This window comes from Crocodylus siamensis, chromosome 12 (genome assembly GCF_052110815.1).
Source record: "Crocodylus siamensis isolate JL-2025a chromosome 12, ASM5211081v1, whole genome shotgun sequence".
NCBI classification, from domain to species: Eukaryota; Metazoa; Chordata; order Crocodylia; family Crocodylidae; genus Crocodylus; species Crocodylus siamensis.
This window is the reverse complement of record NC_143406.1, coordinates 48,224,382-48,241,020: the sequence shown is the minus strand read 5'-3', so window position 1 is coordinate 48,241,020 and position 16,639 is coordinate 48,224,382. Positions and strand designations below refer to the sequence as shown.

At 54.1% G+C, this 16,639-nt stretch overlaps 1 protein-coding gene across 15 annotated transcripts; it reads left to right on the top strand.

Annotated features, from left to right (window-relative positions):
• The first annotated feature begins 211 nt into the window (after positions 1-211).
• LOC149855125 (hydroxyacylglutathione hydrolase, mitochondrial) lies at positions 212-15,494 on the top strand. 15 transcript variants are annotated; one of them, XM_090024599.1, is made up of 14 exons: positions 217-336; positions 1,176-1,275; positions 1,986-2,019; positions 2,797-2,852; positions 3,990-4,583; positions 4,818-4,999; positions 5,500-5,564; positions 6,680-6,797; positions 8,225-8,333; positions 9,647-9,750; positions 10,063-10,164; positions 10,882-10,961; positions 11,715-11,799; positions 14,868-15,494. In XM_090024599.1, the coding sequence occupies exons 6-14, from the start codon at positions 4,895-4,897 to the stop codon at positions 14,904-14,906; spliced, it is 807 nt and encodes a 268-aa protein (XP_089880725.1). In that variant the 5' UTR covers positions 217-336; positions 1,176-1,275; positions 1,986-2,019; positions 2,797-2,852; positions 3,990-4,583; positions 4,818-4,894; the 3' UTR covers positions 14,907-15,494. The 15 variants fall into 15 exon arrangements, with proteins under 15 accessions (XP_089880718.1, XP_089880725.1, XP_089880723.1 ...); XM_090024597.1 differs by lacking the exon at positions 3,990-4,583 and having other exon boundaries at positions 1,989-2,019; positions 14,868-15,493; XM_090024595.1 differs by lacking the exon at positions 3,990-4,583 and having other exon boundaries at positions 14,868-15,493.
• Positions 15,495-16,639: the final 1,145 nt, after the last annotated feature.

Below are 16,639 nucleotides of genomic sequence, written 5' to 3'. Positions count from 1 at the left end.
CTGATTGGCGCGGGGCGGGGCCTGGGGCGGGGCTGCAGGGAAGTGGAGACGGCTGATTGGCGCGGGGCGGGGAGCGGTCGGCGCCGCAGGGAAGGGGAGGCCGGCCGGGAGCGCAGCTGATTGGCGCGGGGCGGGGCCTGGGGCGGGGCTGCAGGGAAGTGGAGACGGCTGATTGGCGCGGGGCGGGGTGTGGTCGGCGCTGCAGGGAGGGAGGCCGTGCGGGCGGACGCGCCGCCCATCGGCGGGGGGAGCCGGGCTGCACCGCACCGCACCGCACCATGCTGGCGGCCGCCCGCCGGCTGCTGCGGCCCAGGGGAGCGGCGGCCCGGGCAACGGGTAGGTGCGGCCCGGCCCTCGGTTCCCCCTTCCTGGCGGACTCATGCCCGGGGCTGCTTCCCCTCCTCGCCTCCCCTGGCCTGCCCCCCCTCCCCGCCCGGCTCGTCCTCGCCTTCCTGGGCTGACTCCCCCGTCCCACCCAAGTCCGCCTCCCCTCGGGGCCCTTCCTGGGCAGGCTCGTGCGCGGGGCTGCGGCCCCTTCCCTGCCTCCTCAGAGCTGGCTCACCCCTGGGGCTGCTGCCCCCGGGTCCCTCCTGAGGTAACCCCGCAGAGCGCGCCGGAGCTGCCAGGCCCGTGGGGGGAGCGGGAAGCCTGAACGCGGGCCGGCAGCCTGGCCGGGTGGGAGCGGGGGGAGGCGAAAACCCGGGGTCGGTGCGTCCCGTGCAGCGGGGCCTGGCTCTGGGGCGTACAGAGGGGCTCAGAGAAATGCGGGGGCCCAAAAAGACTTCAGGACCGATGCCCTGGTGGGCTGAGGTCCGGCACCGGGGGCTCTCGCTGGTCTCTGCATTTAGTTCCCAAAGCGCACACCTGGTAACACGGTCAGCTGCCCTGCCTACACGCGCGTGGCGCACACACCCCGGGACGCACACCCGCCCCTCTGATAACAGGAGCAGCTGCCCTGTCTACACGCGCGTGGCGCACGCCCCCCCCGATAACAGGAGCAGCTGCCCTGCCTGCAGACAGGCTCGGGTGAGCCGGGCTGCAGGCTGCCGCGTGCTTGCAGAACAGGGTTCCCGAGCGTGGTGCGGGTCCCCCTGGGGTACAAAGACATCTCGGGGGAGGGGGGAATCTGTAATGGCAGATTTAGTTTTCATCATCGTCAGAATTGGCACTTACAGGTTTCATGTGGAACGTGTGCGGGTAGGGGGACGCAGGCAGCTGGCGTGTCTGGAAGGGGGTGCGCAATAGGGACACGTTTGGGAGCCTCTGCTCTAGAAGGTAAGACGAGAGAGGCTGATTTGAGACGCACTGAAATCCTCATGGGTCTTTCCGCATAAGTCTTTTTGCAGACTTGGGGTCTGACCCACAAGACTTAAACTGAATGAAAACAACACCGCTGGGCCTGCCAGTTTTTGGCACGCTTGGGACCCGTGTCGTGGCATGGGAATGAGTGCTGCGATCCCATATTGGACCGTGGGAGCAATTCTGCCACGCAGTATGAGACGGCGGAAGCAATGCCGTAAAGTCAGGAGTTTGGATCGCTTCACTGTGGCAGCATTGTGTGCCCGGGGAGCATTTGTGCGGGGGGCATCCTTGGACTGTCTGAGAATGGTTGGTGGTCCTGAAAAACAAGGTCCTAAATGCAGCTGGAAACCTGGGGGGGTTTCCAAGCTGCAAGAATGCTGCCTTGTTTGTGCTGACACTGCAGAAAAATAACTTCTTGGGGGTTGAATAATGATAAGTCTCGAGAGGCTTGTGGGGGCAACGCAAGCCTCAGTCCTAAAAACTCTTCCATGTGTAATCCTAACCTCAGTGAACTTCTCAGCTAGCGAATTGCTGGTAGAGCAGAGCTCAGTTTGGTGAGCTATAAAGTTTGGGGAGACAAATGAGGACTGATTCTCTCTCAAACTGATGCATTTTAATGGCGTACATTCTTTCCCCCACCTGCAAATGACAGCTTGTTTTGTTCTTTTTTTTTGTTTTAAAAGCAGGATTCGCCTGCTCCACAGGAACAGTCGGCAGGTAGGGCCGTGTTCTTCATCTGATGCTGAGTGTCGTCTTTGTGGCATGTATACTCCTGGGCTTTCTTTGCGGCAATGCAGGCCAGCACATCCTCTTTTCTTCTGCTAATCTTAATCTCCTGCATATCATGTTGGAAAGATGGCAGAGGTGCAGGGGAAAGCCAGAGGCTTTGTGCAAACTGGAACAAGGGAGCTACACCTTCCCCTCCAGCTTCTTTTTACATTTTGCTGCTACTTATTACATGTCTCCTTCTCTTCTCCAATGGAGATGTCACCAAACTGCCGGAGCAGCACGCTCATAGACTCTGCTTGTGAAATGTCCTTTCCACCTGGGACACGACAGGGATATCCCAATCTTAGGAGCTTTAGGGCTGGAGTTGTCGCTGGAGGATGAAAACCAGCTGCTTGATCCAGCACAACATGGCAGTACCATTGTCTCCTTTGCTGGGCAATGCTGCATTCATGGGTCCCCAGTCTTAAGACGACGTGTTTGTCTTCCGTAGAGATGCATGACCGGAGGTTTCTCTCGGAGGATATTTGATGCTAACGTCCCTTGGAGTTGTAACCATTGGCTTTTTTGGGATAAGATCAGACCCAAAGCACGTGGGGAACTTGGTACCACAGCTTCACTGTAGGGAGCTGTAGGTTGGGATTGGGAGATGTTTCATCTGGTTGGATGCAGTGGTGTCAACTTCAGATATTCAAACGTTAGGCCTCCAACACAATGTGAGAAAAGCTTTAAAAATCCTCAGGGCTTTTTTTTGTTTTTTTTTGGCAGGTTTTGACAGGGGCTCTTTGGCATCTGGTTTTTCATCTCTTGGGATCTGCTTGCAGGTATTTCTCTGCCTCCAGGGAGCTAGTGCTGGCTTTTTCTTTTCTGATCCCCTGACTATAGGTGCTGGGGCTGTACAAAATGTATCCCGTGTTGTGAGACTTGCAGTGACATTGCAAGTGCCGGCAGTGATGGGAGAAGCTGGGCAGGGCTGGGACAGAGTTGCTTCCACCGCTTCGCAAAGACAGCTTGGGGCATGTATTGCTTCAGACTAAGTGGGTCAGCAGATCAGGGCAAGGTAGCTCGGTTTGGCCGTGGTGTTTTGGGAGGGTAACAATAGCGTTGGGAACGTGGTGTATCAGCGTAATGAGGGCAGCGTGCAAACAGAACGGGAACTGCCTGCTCCGTCAGCGAACGGGGTTGCCCCAGCTCAGGGTCCCTGGCTGCCTAGCACTATATTTCCCCTTGTCGCTGCAGGGGTACCGGGTGGCAGGACAGCTGTCCTTGAGGGGCACGAGTCCCCAGGCAGGGGAGGAGAGAGGGTGAGAGCAGACAGCTCAGGGGAGGAGATGTGATAAAAGCCTGCGCCCCCTGTTTTTCCCCCTGGCACTTCATTTTATGAAGCCCGGTGTGGCTCGTACTCAAAGCACTGTGCGCTAAATATGCCTCTGGGTTTGTTTTAAATACCCCCCGGTTCTAAAAAAGAAAGCCCAGCTGCTTGCCTATTTTTAAAAGTGCGTTTGCATGTGTGAGATGCTCTGGCGCCGCGCTAGCGGTGCCGGGACTCTGCTCTCGCTGTGTGTGCATGCTTGAAGCCTATTCCAGAAGCTGGGCATCTCTGCTTGCCTCTGGGCACAAGGCCTGTCTTGAGGGAAGCATCCAGGGCTGGGGACTAGGACTCCTGGGTCCTAACTGGACTCTGCCACTGGCCTGGTATGTGTACTTGGGCATGTCTCTTCACCTCTGCACATCATCTCTCCCTTGTTAATTGAGACTGTCTTATCATGTGGGTTCAGAGTAGAGCAATGGGGCTTGATCTTGGCTGGTGCTTCTGTGTTACTAAAGACTAACTGTGACTTCGCCTTGTGCTGGTCCTCAACAGAGGGGAGGGAGGATCTCCGCTCCTGCTGTAATTCATAAATTGAGTAAGGCTCTCTGCATCCTCTTCACTGGAATTTATTGTTGTTTCCCTTTTCCAGTGTCCCCGTAGAAGGCCTGAAATGGGTAAGGAGGCCAGTACTTAAAAGGAGCCTCCAAACAGGAAGGACACGTTGGGTATCATCTCCGCTCCACCATTGAAACAGCTGCTCCTTTGCAGCTTGCATGGTTTTTTTTTCCAGGGATTGAGGCCCTGGGGCTGGACAAGACCCCAGCGTTGTTTCCATGTGAAATCTGCTCCCTGGCTTGGATCTGATTAAACATTTACCCCAAAGCAAACAGCAAAATGCCAGTGCCAGGTGACTGCAGCCAGTCAATGTGAGATCTCCCCCTCCACAGCAGTGTGCTCTGTGCGTGGCAGTGGCCACCCTCTGCCTGGGACGCTGGTCTCTCCCCCAGCCCGTCATGCAGCGGCTTCAGCGTTCTCACTGCCAGGCCTCCAGGAAATGCACCGGCCCCGTGGTTCTGCTCTGAAACAGCCGCGCGCCTGCTGCCTTCCTATTGTGGCTCAAGCGTGCAGGGACCCGGCTTGTGCTGGCCCGTGAGGTCTGTCTGCCCTCGTCACTCCTCCATGCTGCATTAGCAGGATCAAGCTCCAACTGGGGGCGTGGGCACAGGCCAAGTCACTGTATCACGTGAGCAGGCAAGCTATTGAGGCTTGGGCAGGTGGTGTGCTGCCCCGGGCGGTCTCGGACACTGTTCTGGGGATAGGGATCATGCTCTCGCTGGTCACTCGGGGCTCCCTCCCGCTTACTCGGTGCTGTTCTGGGGGTCTCCCCGGTCCCCACAAGTTCCCAGAGCCATGGGATCCCCCTCCTTTCTCGCCCCCGCTGCGCTGACCTGGTTTGCTCACGCCTTTCTGTCCCCAGGCTCAGCACCGCTGTGGGCCTGCTTCTTCCACACTGAATTTGAGCTGAGGAAGCCCAAGACTGTCGCGCAGGCCGACATGAAGGTGGAGATGCTTCCCGCCCTCACGGACAACTACATGTACCTCCTCATCGACGAGGAGACCAAGGAGGCTGCCATTGTTGACCCAGTGCAGCCCCAGAAGGTAATGTCTCACGGGGCTTCCTAAAGCATCCGCTCCGGCCTCTGTCGGGAGAGGATACGAGGCTAATTGGACCAGTGGTCCGACCCAGTATGGCACTTCCCATGTTCTTACGAGCTCTCGCTGCTGCATGGAAGGGGAGCCAGCCCTCACAATGCTGCCCGGCCCAGCCGCGCAGGGAAGGGCGCTCACTTCTCCTTAAGGAAGCGGCCAGAGACTCTCATAACTTTTCACAGATGCAAACAAGGGCGGTTTCTCATTGCCACAGAGATCAAGGGCTTCTTTTAAATCCCTTCACCAGCGGCATTAAGGCGGCTTTCCATGACTGTGCACCAGGGTTTCACAGGCTCTTGTGGCCTGTTCGGGGTTCCCAGCAAAGCAGCGGGAAGGCGTGATACATACACATCCAAAGTTCCCATAGATGTTGCTGCCAGTATGCAGGGGCCCACTGGATGTCACGTTATTTTTATGGATTCTAATATTTCTGTCGTGCCTCCTTGTAGGTTTTGGAGGCTGTCCAAAAGCACGGAGTGAAGCTGACGACAGTCCTAACTACCCATCACCACTGGTAACCTTCCCTTCCCCAGTTCTGTTGTTACTGCTGTTATGCAGGGTACGATATTCCTCTGTCAGGGCAGCTCGTCATTCAAAGGCTGGTTCAAGGGTCGTCCTCCCAAATCTTCCTTCACTAGAAGTTCTGCCCAGAGGAGAAAGGGCAGGGCTGGTTGGAAATGCCCTGACCTGCCTAGACTTGGGTTCCCATATGCTGAGACTCCCTGTCAGACCTGAAAGACCTGATTTCAAGCCCACTAGAGTAAGTGCATTTTGCATCTGCTGCAGAGGCAGAAGGACAGATGCCAACAGAATGCATAAGGGACGCGGTGTTTTGGTCGCAGGCCTGCGCTTCTTGTTCTGGAAGGCTGAGTCTGCAGAACTGAGCGTCTATCCCTAAGGCTAGGAAACGGAGAAGTGGCTGTGCTAGGTCGGGCTGGTGGTGTCGTCTCACTGCAAGGGAGTTTGTGTCTATCAGTCTCATTTTAAGTTGGGCTGTAATAGGCTTAAGACAGTGGTTTTTTGTTGATGGAGCTGCAGCCCACTCTGGCAGTAAGGAAATGATCGTCTCTTCCAAGAGAAGCCCCTTGCGTTTCAAGCTGTGTAGTGAGATAGACAGCTGGCTGCTAGCATCACAGATACTGGCTGCTTTTTGCCTTCTCCTTGCTCCCATAGTGACGAAGAGAGAATCAGTGCAGCCCTCAGCCTTTACAGGTTGCTGACCGCTGGTCTAGCTTGCCAGCTGACCAGGTGATGCCTGCATCTGTGCAGTGTCTAGAGGGATGCATGAAGGGGTGAGAAATACGCTTGGCATCTGCAGTGCCGTGCCACGTGTGGTATAGTGAGGGATGCTGGATACAGGAGAGAGTCTGGAGCTGCTGGGGTGGTCGAGGCTGAATAAACACCCATGGGCACATGGCAGTATCGCTGATGAAGCTGCTCTGCTGCACAAAGTGATAGGGCAGGATACAGTGCTGAATCGCTTACATTAAGGGCCCTACTAGATGGGGATTCTCCCATCTTGGAGGATGAAGAGCTGACCAAAAATACTGGCCTGAAAGGCACTCGAGTTGCAGGTGGAGCGACTCGTGTATTCGCAGCCCCCCAACCTGCCCCTTTGCCCCCCCCCAGGGACCATGCTGGGGGCAACGAGAAGCTGGTGAAGATGCAAGCAGGGCTGAAGGTGTACGGGGGAGACAGCCGCATCGGAGCCCTGACTCAGAAGGTGTCGCACCTGACCTCGTTCAAGGTAACGGCGCCGAATCTGCCAGCCTGCACCGGGAAGCGGACTGGGAGCTGGCCCCACACTTGTTAGTCTCTCGCTTTGTTTGTGCTCTGCCCTTGCAGGGGATGCAGAGCATCCCTGGCTCTCGTACCCCAGGATGCCTGGGTTCCAAGCCTCCTTCCAGTCCACGCTCCACGGACCCAGCTGGCCAGGTATCTGGGTCACTCAGGCTGGAGAGTCCAAGGCAGCCGGCTGTGAAGCTGGCCACAGCTCTCCCTTGTGTGCCACTGGCTGCCAGCACTGGCCAACCTGATGGGCTCCGGGACACAGCCGGGCCTTGTTTTGGTGGGCAGTTGTATAGCAGCACCTGGGGCAGGAAGTGGCAACTCAGCACCGCTGTTCTGCATGTATTAAACTAATAATAATTATACTACTAATAATACTATTACTAACTGGAGCTATTATTATTAAATAATAATACTAATAATGGCTATGATTGCTATTGTTCATTTAACTCCTGAAATACATGGCAGAAAAAAAGCTATGTTCAAATACATAGTAACTGTTATAGTAGCAATAATAACAATATTGATAACAGTAATACTGTTAATACTAATAACAGTGTTAACATTGATAATAGGCACACAAGGGTCTTTGGGTTAAATCTGCTATCTTATATTAGATCAACTCAACTAGTTGGAAAAAATTCTTCTATTTGAGTTGGTCTAATAAAAGATAGCAGATTTACCCAAAGAACCTTGTCTGCGTATGTCCTTAGACCAACACGGCTACAATCTATACCCCGAAACAGTAGTAGTAATAATAATAATAATGGCAGTATTAATAATAATAGTAATAGTATTATTGTTGGTGGTGTTGTGTGGGTTTTGTTGTATCCCACACAGCAGGCTTCTCTCTCTACCAGCTCCGTGTGGAGACTGGGCTGTCAAAGACACTGCTGTTACGGGATCGCGCTGAAGTTCTGGTCTCTGCTTATCTCAGAAAAGCACTAGTCAGAGATGCCTGGCAGGGGAGGGGGGCCAGGGAGACGCTGTGGATGTAGATAAGTGTTAATGTGTCTGCGGGAGAGGCCCCATCGCCTGGCTAGTGTGAGGTTTGGCGCTGGGACTGGGTATAGCCGACGCCTCATGTACAGCACTTGAAGGTAGGCATCTTCACATGATTAATGGCCCTGTCCTAGGCATTGCTTTGGCCTCCCTCTTGCTGCCACCTGGGCACCAAGTCACTTGGCATGTAAACGAGCACGGTGCCACCTCAGTGGCTACATCTGCTCCAAGGACTACGTCTGCTTTGCTTTGCCCTTGCTGCCTTCCCAGTCTGCTGTGTGAGCACCTCCCTGGAGAGAGGCTGCCCTGCTCTAGCATCCACACTTAGCAGCAATAAGGAAATGCTTGTCCCAGACTCACGCCGCTCTTCTGCCTCCCCTGCAGGTGGGATCCCTTCACGTGAAATGCCTGTCCACCCCGTGCCATACCTCGGGACACATCTGCTACTACGTGACGAAGCCCAGCAGTTCAGAGCCGCCTGCTGTCTTCACAGGTGAGGCATCTTTTACCCACAGCCTCGAGTGCACAGATACATGGGCTCTCCCTTGGCTTGTCATCCCTTGACTGCTGAAGCCTTGAGCGCGCCCAGGGCCAAAGGACCTGCTTCTAATGAAATGGAGTGAATCTACCTAGGGGCACATGACCGAGGGGAACAACGGCAACAATCAGAAATACTCCAGAGGCTTCAGTGTTGCAATCTGTAACCCCTTCTTTTCCACAGTCAAAGTGACCGTTACGGGTCAAATTCTGGGTTAGCAGCAAAATTCAGTCTTTGCTTTTTTGCAGTTGTGGCTGTCTCATTAATGAAACCCTACAGAAAGGGAGAGCAGTGGTTCTCAACTTTTTTTGTACCAGGACCCATTTGTAAACATCAATGGCCAGTCCCGACCCATAGTTTAAGTAGAAAACGCACACATATTTTGGCCTCAGAATACTTATTACATACCACAAGTTAAAGCAGCTCAACAGTCTTCATTTTAAAGACAGAAATTGGTATCAACAGGAAAACCTTAACAGCAATATCAGCATGTGGCCCTACATTACTCCCAAGCGACATTCACAGTTTACATGGTTTTCCGTGATTGTTTGTGACCCTTTCATATATTCTTGCGACCTGCTTTTGAGTCGTGACCCACAGGTCGAGAAATGCTGGGCTAGGGGGAAGGGCTCTGGTACGTCATCTCGGTGGGTTCAGATCCTGCCTTGAGAGAAATGGGAGTCAGGACATGATCCCGGCAGGCAGTCAGTTCAAAACTAACACGAGGAAGTTCTTCACACAACAAGTCATTAAAGGGTGGAACTCATTGCCACCAGAGGTGGTAGAAGTGAAAGTTTAGCCAGATTCAAAAGGGGATTGGAGAAAGTCTTGGAGGAAAGGGGCATCAGGAGCTATCGAGCGTGGGAGGTTGGGAGACAGACAGCCTCTGAATCGGAGCTTCCTAGACCTTCAGTGCTGGTGGCTGCCAGTGAGAGAGGAACAGGGGAAAAACCCTGGTTTTACCCATTTTGCTCTCCCTTCCAACCTCTGCGACACAGGAGATTGGGCAGATGGATGTATGGTCTGACCCAGCAAAGGGCAGTTCTCAAGTAGGTGGGAGGCTTTTGACTTGTACCTGCTTCTTCTGGGGCTCTTGTCAGCATCCATTTAGGCACCTTCCTCTTTCGCTTCAGACACCTGCTTCTAGCCCTGCCTCTTGGCTCTCTGTGCAGACAGCTGGCTGGTCTCAGGACCTATGATGAGCCCCGATACTGCGTCCCATATGCCCCAGCACACTGCCCGGTCACACTTCGCTCCCTCCCCTGCAGGTGACACGCTGTTCGTGGCCGGCTGTGGGAAGTTCTTCGAAGGGACCCCGGAAGAAATGTACCGAGCGCTGATTGAAGTCCTGGGCCGCCTGGAGCCTGAGACGGTATCCGTTGCTCTTCCGGGCTTGGGTGAACTGCTGTGACCCTAGGGCAGACACGGCCCCATCCCTGCCCGGTGATAATATTGCTCAAAGCAGGGGAATGACTTTCTGGTACCTTCGGCAGGAGGCTGCGGCTGGAAGGGACCTTGGGGGTTGTTTCATCCAAGCCGTCTGGATGCCAGATGTGCTTGGAGGGAGGGGTCCTTGCCTTTGACCCTGGGGGGAGATACATGAGCTATGAGCGAGAATCTGAGGGGGTACCTCCTCTTGCTCGGTGGCTATGAAGCAGTGCTTTGATCTCTCTCCTTTCCACAGCGAGTGTACTGTGGGCACGAGTACACCATCAACAACCTGAAATTTGCACGGCACATCGAGCCCAACAATGCTGCCGTCCACGAGAAGCTCGCCTGGGCCAAGGTGAGTGAGGGTCTCCCTTCCACGGAGCTCGCTGGCTCGTCGATCATCCTGTGTCTCTTGGCAATAGCCTGTCCTGGGGTGGGACTCGGGGTGACCCCTGCACCAACCCATCTCTTAGGGCTGAAACGAAGGTAATAGAGATGAGAGCCACAGTGATGAGGTTTCCTGGGCATCCAGGTGACCTGATGAGACGGGCCGGACCGGCGGGGGATGGAACAGTGACGAGACAGGAGCAGGGGTTCAGGCTTCAGAGGCTGTAGCTGGTCACGTTCTGGGCTTGCTTTTCTCTAACCCAGGGAGGTGGTGGCAGGGGCAGGGCTCTTGATGCTGTCCTCGTCTCGAAGGGGCCAAGGTTGTGGCTTTCCTGGTAACCCAGCTTCCATGGAGCAGAGAGGCAGGATTTCGGCCAGGACAGCAGCACTGCTCTGTGGCATGGAGCCTGAGAGTCTAACACGCGTTCCCTGTGTACACGTGCACTCATACTCTCTGCCTGCTTCCAGAGGGGCTGTGAATGGGGCTCAGCACAGGCCTTGCTCCTGGATCGTGTGACCAGGGCATGGATATGTGCCCACTGGGGAAAGATCTGGCATGTCTCCTGCACTAGGAGGAACCTCATCTCATATCAGGTCGATGCCAACACTATTGACTGACCCACGCTTGCTGGATGATCCTGTGCAGGGCTGTCAGTAGTCAGAAGTCTCTTTTCCCTCCTTATAGGCCAAGTATGACAGTGGCGAACCAACCATCCCATCGACTATTGCAGAAGAGTTTGCATACAACCCCTTCATGCGAGTGAGGTAGGGGGTGTGGGTCGTGGGTGCAAGTGCTGCCTGGCGGGCGGTAAGGAAATGGAGCAGCACGCGTCTGCTCTTCAAGGACAGACAGTGTTCAGCTTGTTGCTCCTTCGGGTGGCCAGTCCCAGTTTGGATGGAAGCACAGATGTCCCTTCAGATAATTTTGATGAGCAAGAGAGATCTCAATTCTGTGGCATTACCTGGTGTTGCATAATTGTTTCACCCCGTGACTTCTGTCCCTCTTCCTTGGCAGAAGTTGATTGCAGCAGAGCTCGGGGGGAGGGCCTGGCTAGCTGAAGAACTCGGGGAAATTTGTGACGCTATTGCTAAACGATGCATCTGCTCTGCTGAGCAGCTGCATTCCTCATTCCTGCTGCTGGCTTTCAACAGGCACGTTCAGAGGGGTGCAGGGCTGCATTCAGCAGCTTTGCTTCCTAGGCTTGCTGGCTGGCTGTCCTGCATAGTGATTGCATTTCAGAAATTCTTCGGTTTGCCGTATACTCTGTGACAGCTCTGAACTGCGGGCTATCCTCGTTAGCCCAGAGAAACTGCTCTAAGCAGTTGGATCTTTAGGGACTGATGAAAGTAGCTTGTGAGCAGATCCGTTGCAAATGTAACAGCAGGAAGCACGTTTGGTAGCTTGAACGCGAACCCAGTTCTCAATTACAAAAGCATTTTTGTTTTGAGTTACAGTGGGTTCAGTGCAAAATGTGGCTTATTGCAATGAAAGCATGGTCTTTATTTCCATTCTGCCAGGGAGAAGACAGTCCAGAAGCACGCCAGGGAAACCGACCCTATTCGGACAATGGGAGCCATCAGAAAGGAAAAAGATAACTTCCGGGTGCCAAGAGACTGAGTATTTTGCCTGAAACACTTTATTGTCAGCTTGACCATGAGTTAGCTGTTTTAGCCGCTAGAACGCTCCTTGTTCTGTTGTGTGTAGTTAGGGTTTGGTTTTGGTTTTTTTTGGGTTTGATTTTTTTTTTTTTAAATGGTCTAAAGGAGAAAAAAAAAAAGCACTTTGCTCTTGTTGAGCTGTTCCTTAGCATATTTATAAGATGATAAAGAATATTTATCCCTCTATCCCTGCCTTTCCAGCTGTGTCCCTTGCATTGAAGTCATGCACAGATCACTTACCAAACATTCAGCATTTAGCTCAGGGAGGGTCAGGAGAAGGCTAATGTTGAGGGCCCAGGGCAAAGCTCCGGAGTCTCCTCTGTAGGGCTGCAGCGCCACTGGGCCCTGGCGCTTCATTTAAAGTCTGTCTTGGGGACATGCATCACTACACAGAGGGCTGAAGAGCTGCTTCATGACCTTTTTGTCTTTCTGCTTCTATCCCTTTGAGCTGCTCAGTCCCCTGGTCCAGGTGCAATGCTTGCTCTGCCATCGTCAGTCCGGAGTCTCATTCATTAGATCTGCCACATTGCTTGCTTGATAGTCGCTCAGCTCTAGAAATGGCACGGCAGGATGGTTTGAGCTGTCCTTTGTGTTGCAGTGGCTTTTCCTTTGCTTCTGTATGTTGGAGATCACAGTAACTCTTGAAGCCAGTGCGTGCTCAGCCTGGGAGGCTGGACCATTTAAGCCTGACAGCAGTTAATAGCAGTCCATAGCTGTAGCTCATTCCTCCCCCAAGTATAATTTGCAGAGGTTGTATTAATGCCAGGCTACAGGCACTCAGCCAATTGTGTTAGTAAGACCCCCAAAAGGTCTACTAATAAATGCAGGTCTTAAAACCTGACTAGATACTGAGCTCTACAGGAGGGCTTCTACTGCCAATGTGGCCAGACTAATCACGGTGCAAGTAGTTGCTACTTTAGTTTAACGGCGTTAGCTTGCCTGACCTTTCCAGCCAAGAGAGCGGGGTATTAACAACCCCTGCTTTGCGCAGGGAAGCCCAGGCCCCAGCTGTCTTGCGAGAGTGGCTGTCGGCTCTCCGGGGTCAGTGAGAGAAGCTGGATCTTTGGTATTTCACCTACGGGTTCCTGCAGCTTTCTACCTTCCCGGCAGTAGCTTTTAAACGAGTCCCGCTCCATGTGAGGGAAGTCCAGGCGGGGCACATTCACCTTCTGGCCCGAGGTCAGAAGCCGCCCCAAACCTCGGTGTGTCTGTCTGTACACAACATGACCCCCTGCTTTTCGTTTGGACTCCCTAGGCCATGTGGCAGGCAGCATCCCCGTCACGATATGAACGGCACATCCAGCTGTGTGGCCTAGCAGTGCCACCAGCCTCAATGGGCACTGTGTAGACTGCTTTTAAAGCACAGCGGGTTCAACTTGGTGACTAAGCTGGCATTTCACCTGGTTCCCTCTCACCACTGGCAAAGCGATGCTTTCCTCAGAACAAGGAGGAGCAGTGGAGCCCCAGCTCCCACCCTGGGCTGTTTCTGACCTCGGACAAGCCCCTGATCTCCAAGAGCTTCCGCCCCTGCCTCCCTAAATCTACATGTGATGCTTCCCTACCTTCTGGGGAATCGCTGCCGGTTTCTAAGATGCTCTGAGATCCCTGCACGTGAGGGACTGCCTCGCTACTGTGCTTGCCATCTTCCACTTCGCTGTTAAGACTATGAACTGTGCAGCATATGGTAAAAGCAGGTTATTTACTCAGTTAAAGCTCCCTGCATCAGCAAAGATGGAAATTCCCACTTGAATGCACTGGCTTGCAACACCTGTGAGTTCTCTGGTGCACATGCTGTGTCCTTACGGTGCCCACAAGACTTGAAAAGCAAGTTGAGAAGGGAGGACTCTTTGCAGGACCCAAGTGTGTAGGGAGAGGCTGGGCAAAGCTTGCATTTTGCTGGTGAGGCTTGACCCCAGGGGTAAGGCAGAGCACACTGTCAGCATTGCATTTTAATGGACCGGGCTCCTAATTCTGTTCTCCTCCTGTCTCTGATTGCACTGGTACTGACTGCAAGTCTGTCAACACATGTATGATTTTCAATAAATGCTTCACAGTTGAACCTGAGCAACGATGAGTCTCTTTTGCTCTTCTGCTGAATTTAGTTGCCTGACAAGGAAGGTGGAAGTGGTGCCTACTGCTGTTTCCGGGATTGCAGCCTGTTAACTGCTCCATTTTTCTCACTAGGAGGGTGGTGAAGTCCTGGAACAGGCTCCCCAGGGAGGTGGTGCAGTCTCCATCCTTGGAGGTGTTTAAGACCCGGGTAGACAAAGCCTCGTCTGGGATGATATAGCTGGGGCTGGTCCTGCTTGGAGCAGGGGGTTGGACTAGATGCGACTCCCGAAGTCCCTTCCAGCCCTCCTCTGATTTCCCTGCTGTCCCTAAACACACGCGGCACTAAAGCTGAGACTTAGTCACTGAGTTACTAAGTCTCAAAGCTGAGAGGTGCGTAACTGGATTGTGGCAAGGCCCTGCATACCCTAAGGAGCGAGTGCCCAGGGCAGCACTAGCCAAAGAAACGGTGCTGGTCCTACAACCACTTTAACAGGCACGAAGGATCTTCTATTTTTGCCCGTTCCATTACTGTGCTTGCTGAATGTGGATGCTTCTGATGCTGTTACGATGACGCTTTCCTTCTGCTGTTGGATCACGACGTCCTTTGAGGCCTGAGAGCGCAAGACCTCTTTGTTGGCACTGAAGGCTCTTTAAAAACTAGCATTTTTTAAAAACACTAGGAGTCATTTCAGCATAAAAACCTTCCCCCCTCCAAAGAAGCCTTCAAGGGCCAGCCTGCATTTGTACCAGATGCCCGAGGGTGGACGTGTGCAGCCATAAGCCTGAGTGTCGCGTAGCTGGATGATGGCACGTGTAATCTGGAGGCCGCGCCGCAAGCGGCTGGGTCTTGCAGAGCGCAGACAGGAGAGAGGCTGGCTCGGGAACACGATGGCTGGGTTCCGGGTTGCATGGACCAAAAGACATTATCCCTTCCCCCCCGCCCTTACGTCTCGTTCACAGGTTGAACGTGATCAGGATCCCGGGAAGAGTCATCTCTGAGCCTGCGAGCTTTCCTCCAGCCTGGCTGTGCCCTTCCTCTGCCAATTTGCACGTCCGAGCGTGACCCTGGCTCTACTTGTCATCACGATCCCCCATGCTAATAGACTCAGCCTGACTCACTGACGGATCCAGAGGTACCTGTGGCCTGGATGACCATCAAGCTGACTTGGAAATGTTTCGGACCACAGCGGAGAGGGGCCACAGATGCATCGGATGGCTGCCGGAGAAGCGACTTGAGCCCCGCAGCCAGGCCTGTAACATCCCCTGCAGCCAAGAAGCAAGACGGTGACATGGCTGCAGCATGTCAGGAGGTGCGTGGAAACCTGGGACGTTTGGGGCTTGCAAAGAAGTAGGAAGGAACAGGCTGCTACAACAACCGTGGCCAATGCAGCCAGGCTGCAGCCCGCTGAAGGGCCCCTCGAGTAGCTGAGCTAATCTGTGCAGTCTGCTTCCAAGACTGGCTCTGATGGTACGAAAAGGCTACCGAGAGCCCGTAACAGAGGTATTTTTAGCATCTCTCTCTCTCATTTAGTGCATTGCTCTGAGTTGGCATTAAAGTCATGAATTACCCTCGCTGGTCCTCACTGTGTTTTACACACGTGTTTGCATGATGTAGAGCTAGGCGCTGCATAGGTGCAGCGTGGTGCTGGCTCTCTGAACGGTCCCGTTCACGGGGCAAAGCGAGGAGGCGGCAGGAGGAGGGAGAAAGGGCTGGGCGCGGGTGGGATTCGGAGCAGATCGACGAGGGAACCCACGTGTCCTGGGTCTCGGTGCAGCACACTCTCGCGTGTTGTGCGGCTTCTTAATTAAGCCACATAAAAGAGTTTGCATAGGAGGGAGCAGAGTCATCCCACTTCCAGTTCAACCCTGCTGGAAGCAGATCTACGCTGGAGCCAGCCGTGCTGCCACTGGTCCACTTGCCCCCACCGGCGATGGACTTTGGGAGGGCACGTGGTGCGGAGGCCAACGGACTACCTACCGACCTGCTTGCCGCTTGTGAGAAGAGCAGGCCATCAACAAATCCCAGGGGAGCCCAAAGTAAGAACAAATGCATTGGTGCGGCCGGGACTGCGCAGGGCCTATGCTCGCCTGTGTTGTGTAGTTATTTTCTTTCCTAATTAAATCTCATAAAAGAGTTTGCTGTTGTCCCTGGGTGTAGGAGGGCACGGAGTCCCTCGACTTCCAGTTCAAGCCTCCGTGGATGAGAAGCACAGGCTGGACCCCATCAGGCTCCTGCTAAAACCCCTCGGCCTTTTTTAGACAAAAAAAATCCCAGCTCTGTGGGCCTGGCTGCAAGTTCAAGTCACAGCTGGAGCGAAACCAGCCCTAGAGCTGCTCCACATTTCCAAGCACGAGCTTTATAGCCACTTTGTCTCCTTTGCAGCAGGATAGCCCTTCCTGTAGGGAGAGAATTTCTTTGCACGCATGGCCAGGTCTGTGACTTTGCACTTGCTGCCGGTCTATATGCCCCGTGCTAGTTACTGGTTAACTGCGCAATAGAGGCGATGGGCAGCAGGGGCCGAAAAGTGGTGCTGGACTTTTTTTGGACTGCAGAAGAGAGAGGACCGGAGCCATCTGACTGCGAAGACCCCGGAAAGGCTTGAGAAATGACCCTGGAAAGGATGTCGGGGTGCCCTGGACCCGCGTCCTGCTTCCCTGCCTGGCCAGGGCAGCCTTGGAGGAAGGGGCTCTGGGGGCTCCCACTGCCCGGGGATGCACGGCTCAGCCCCGGG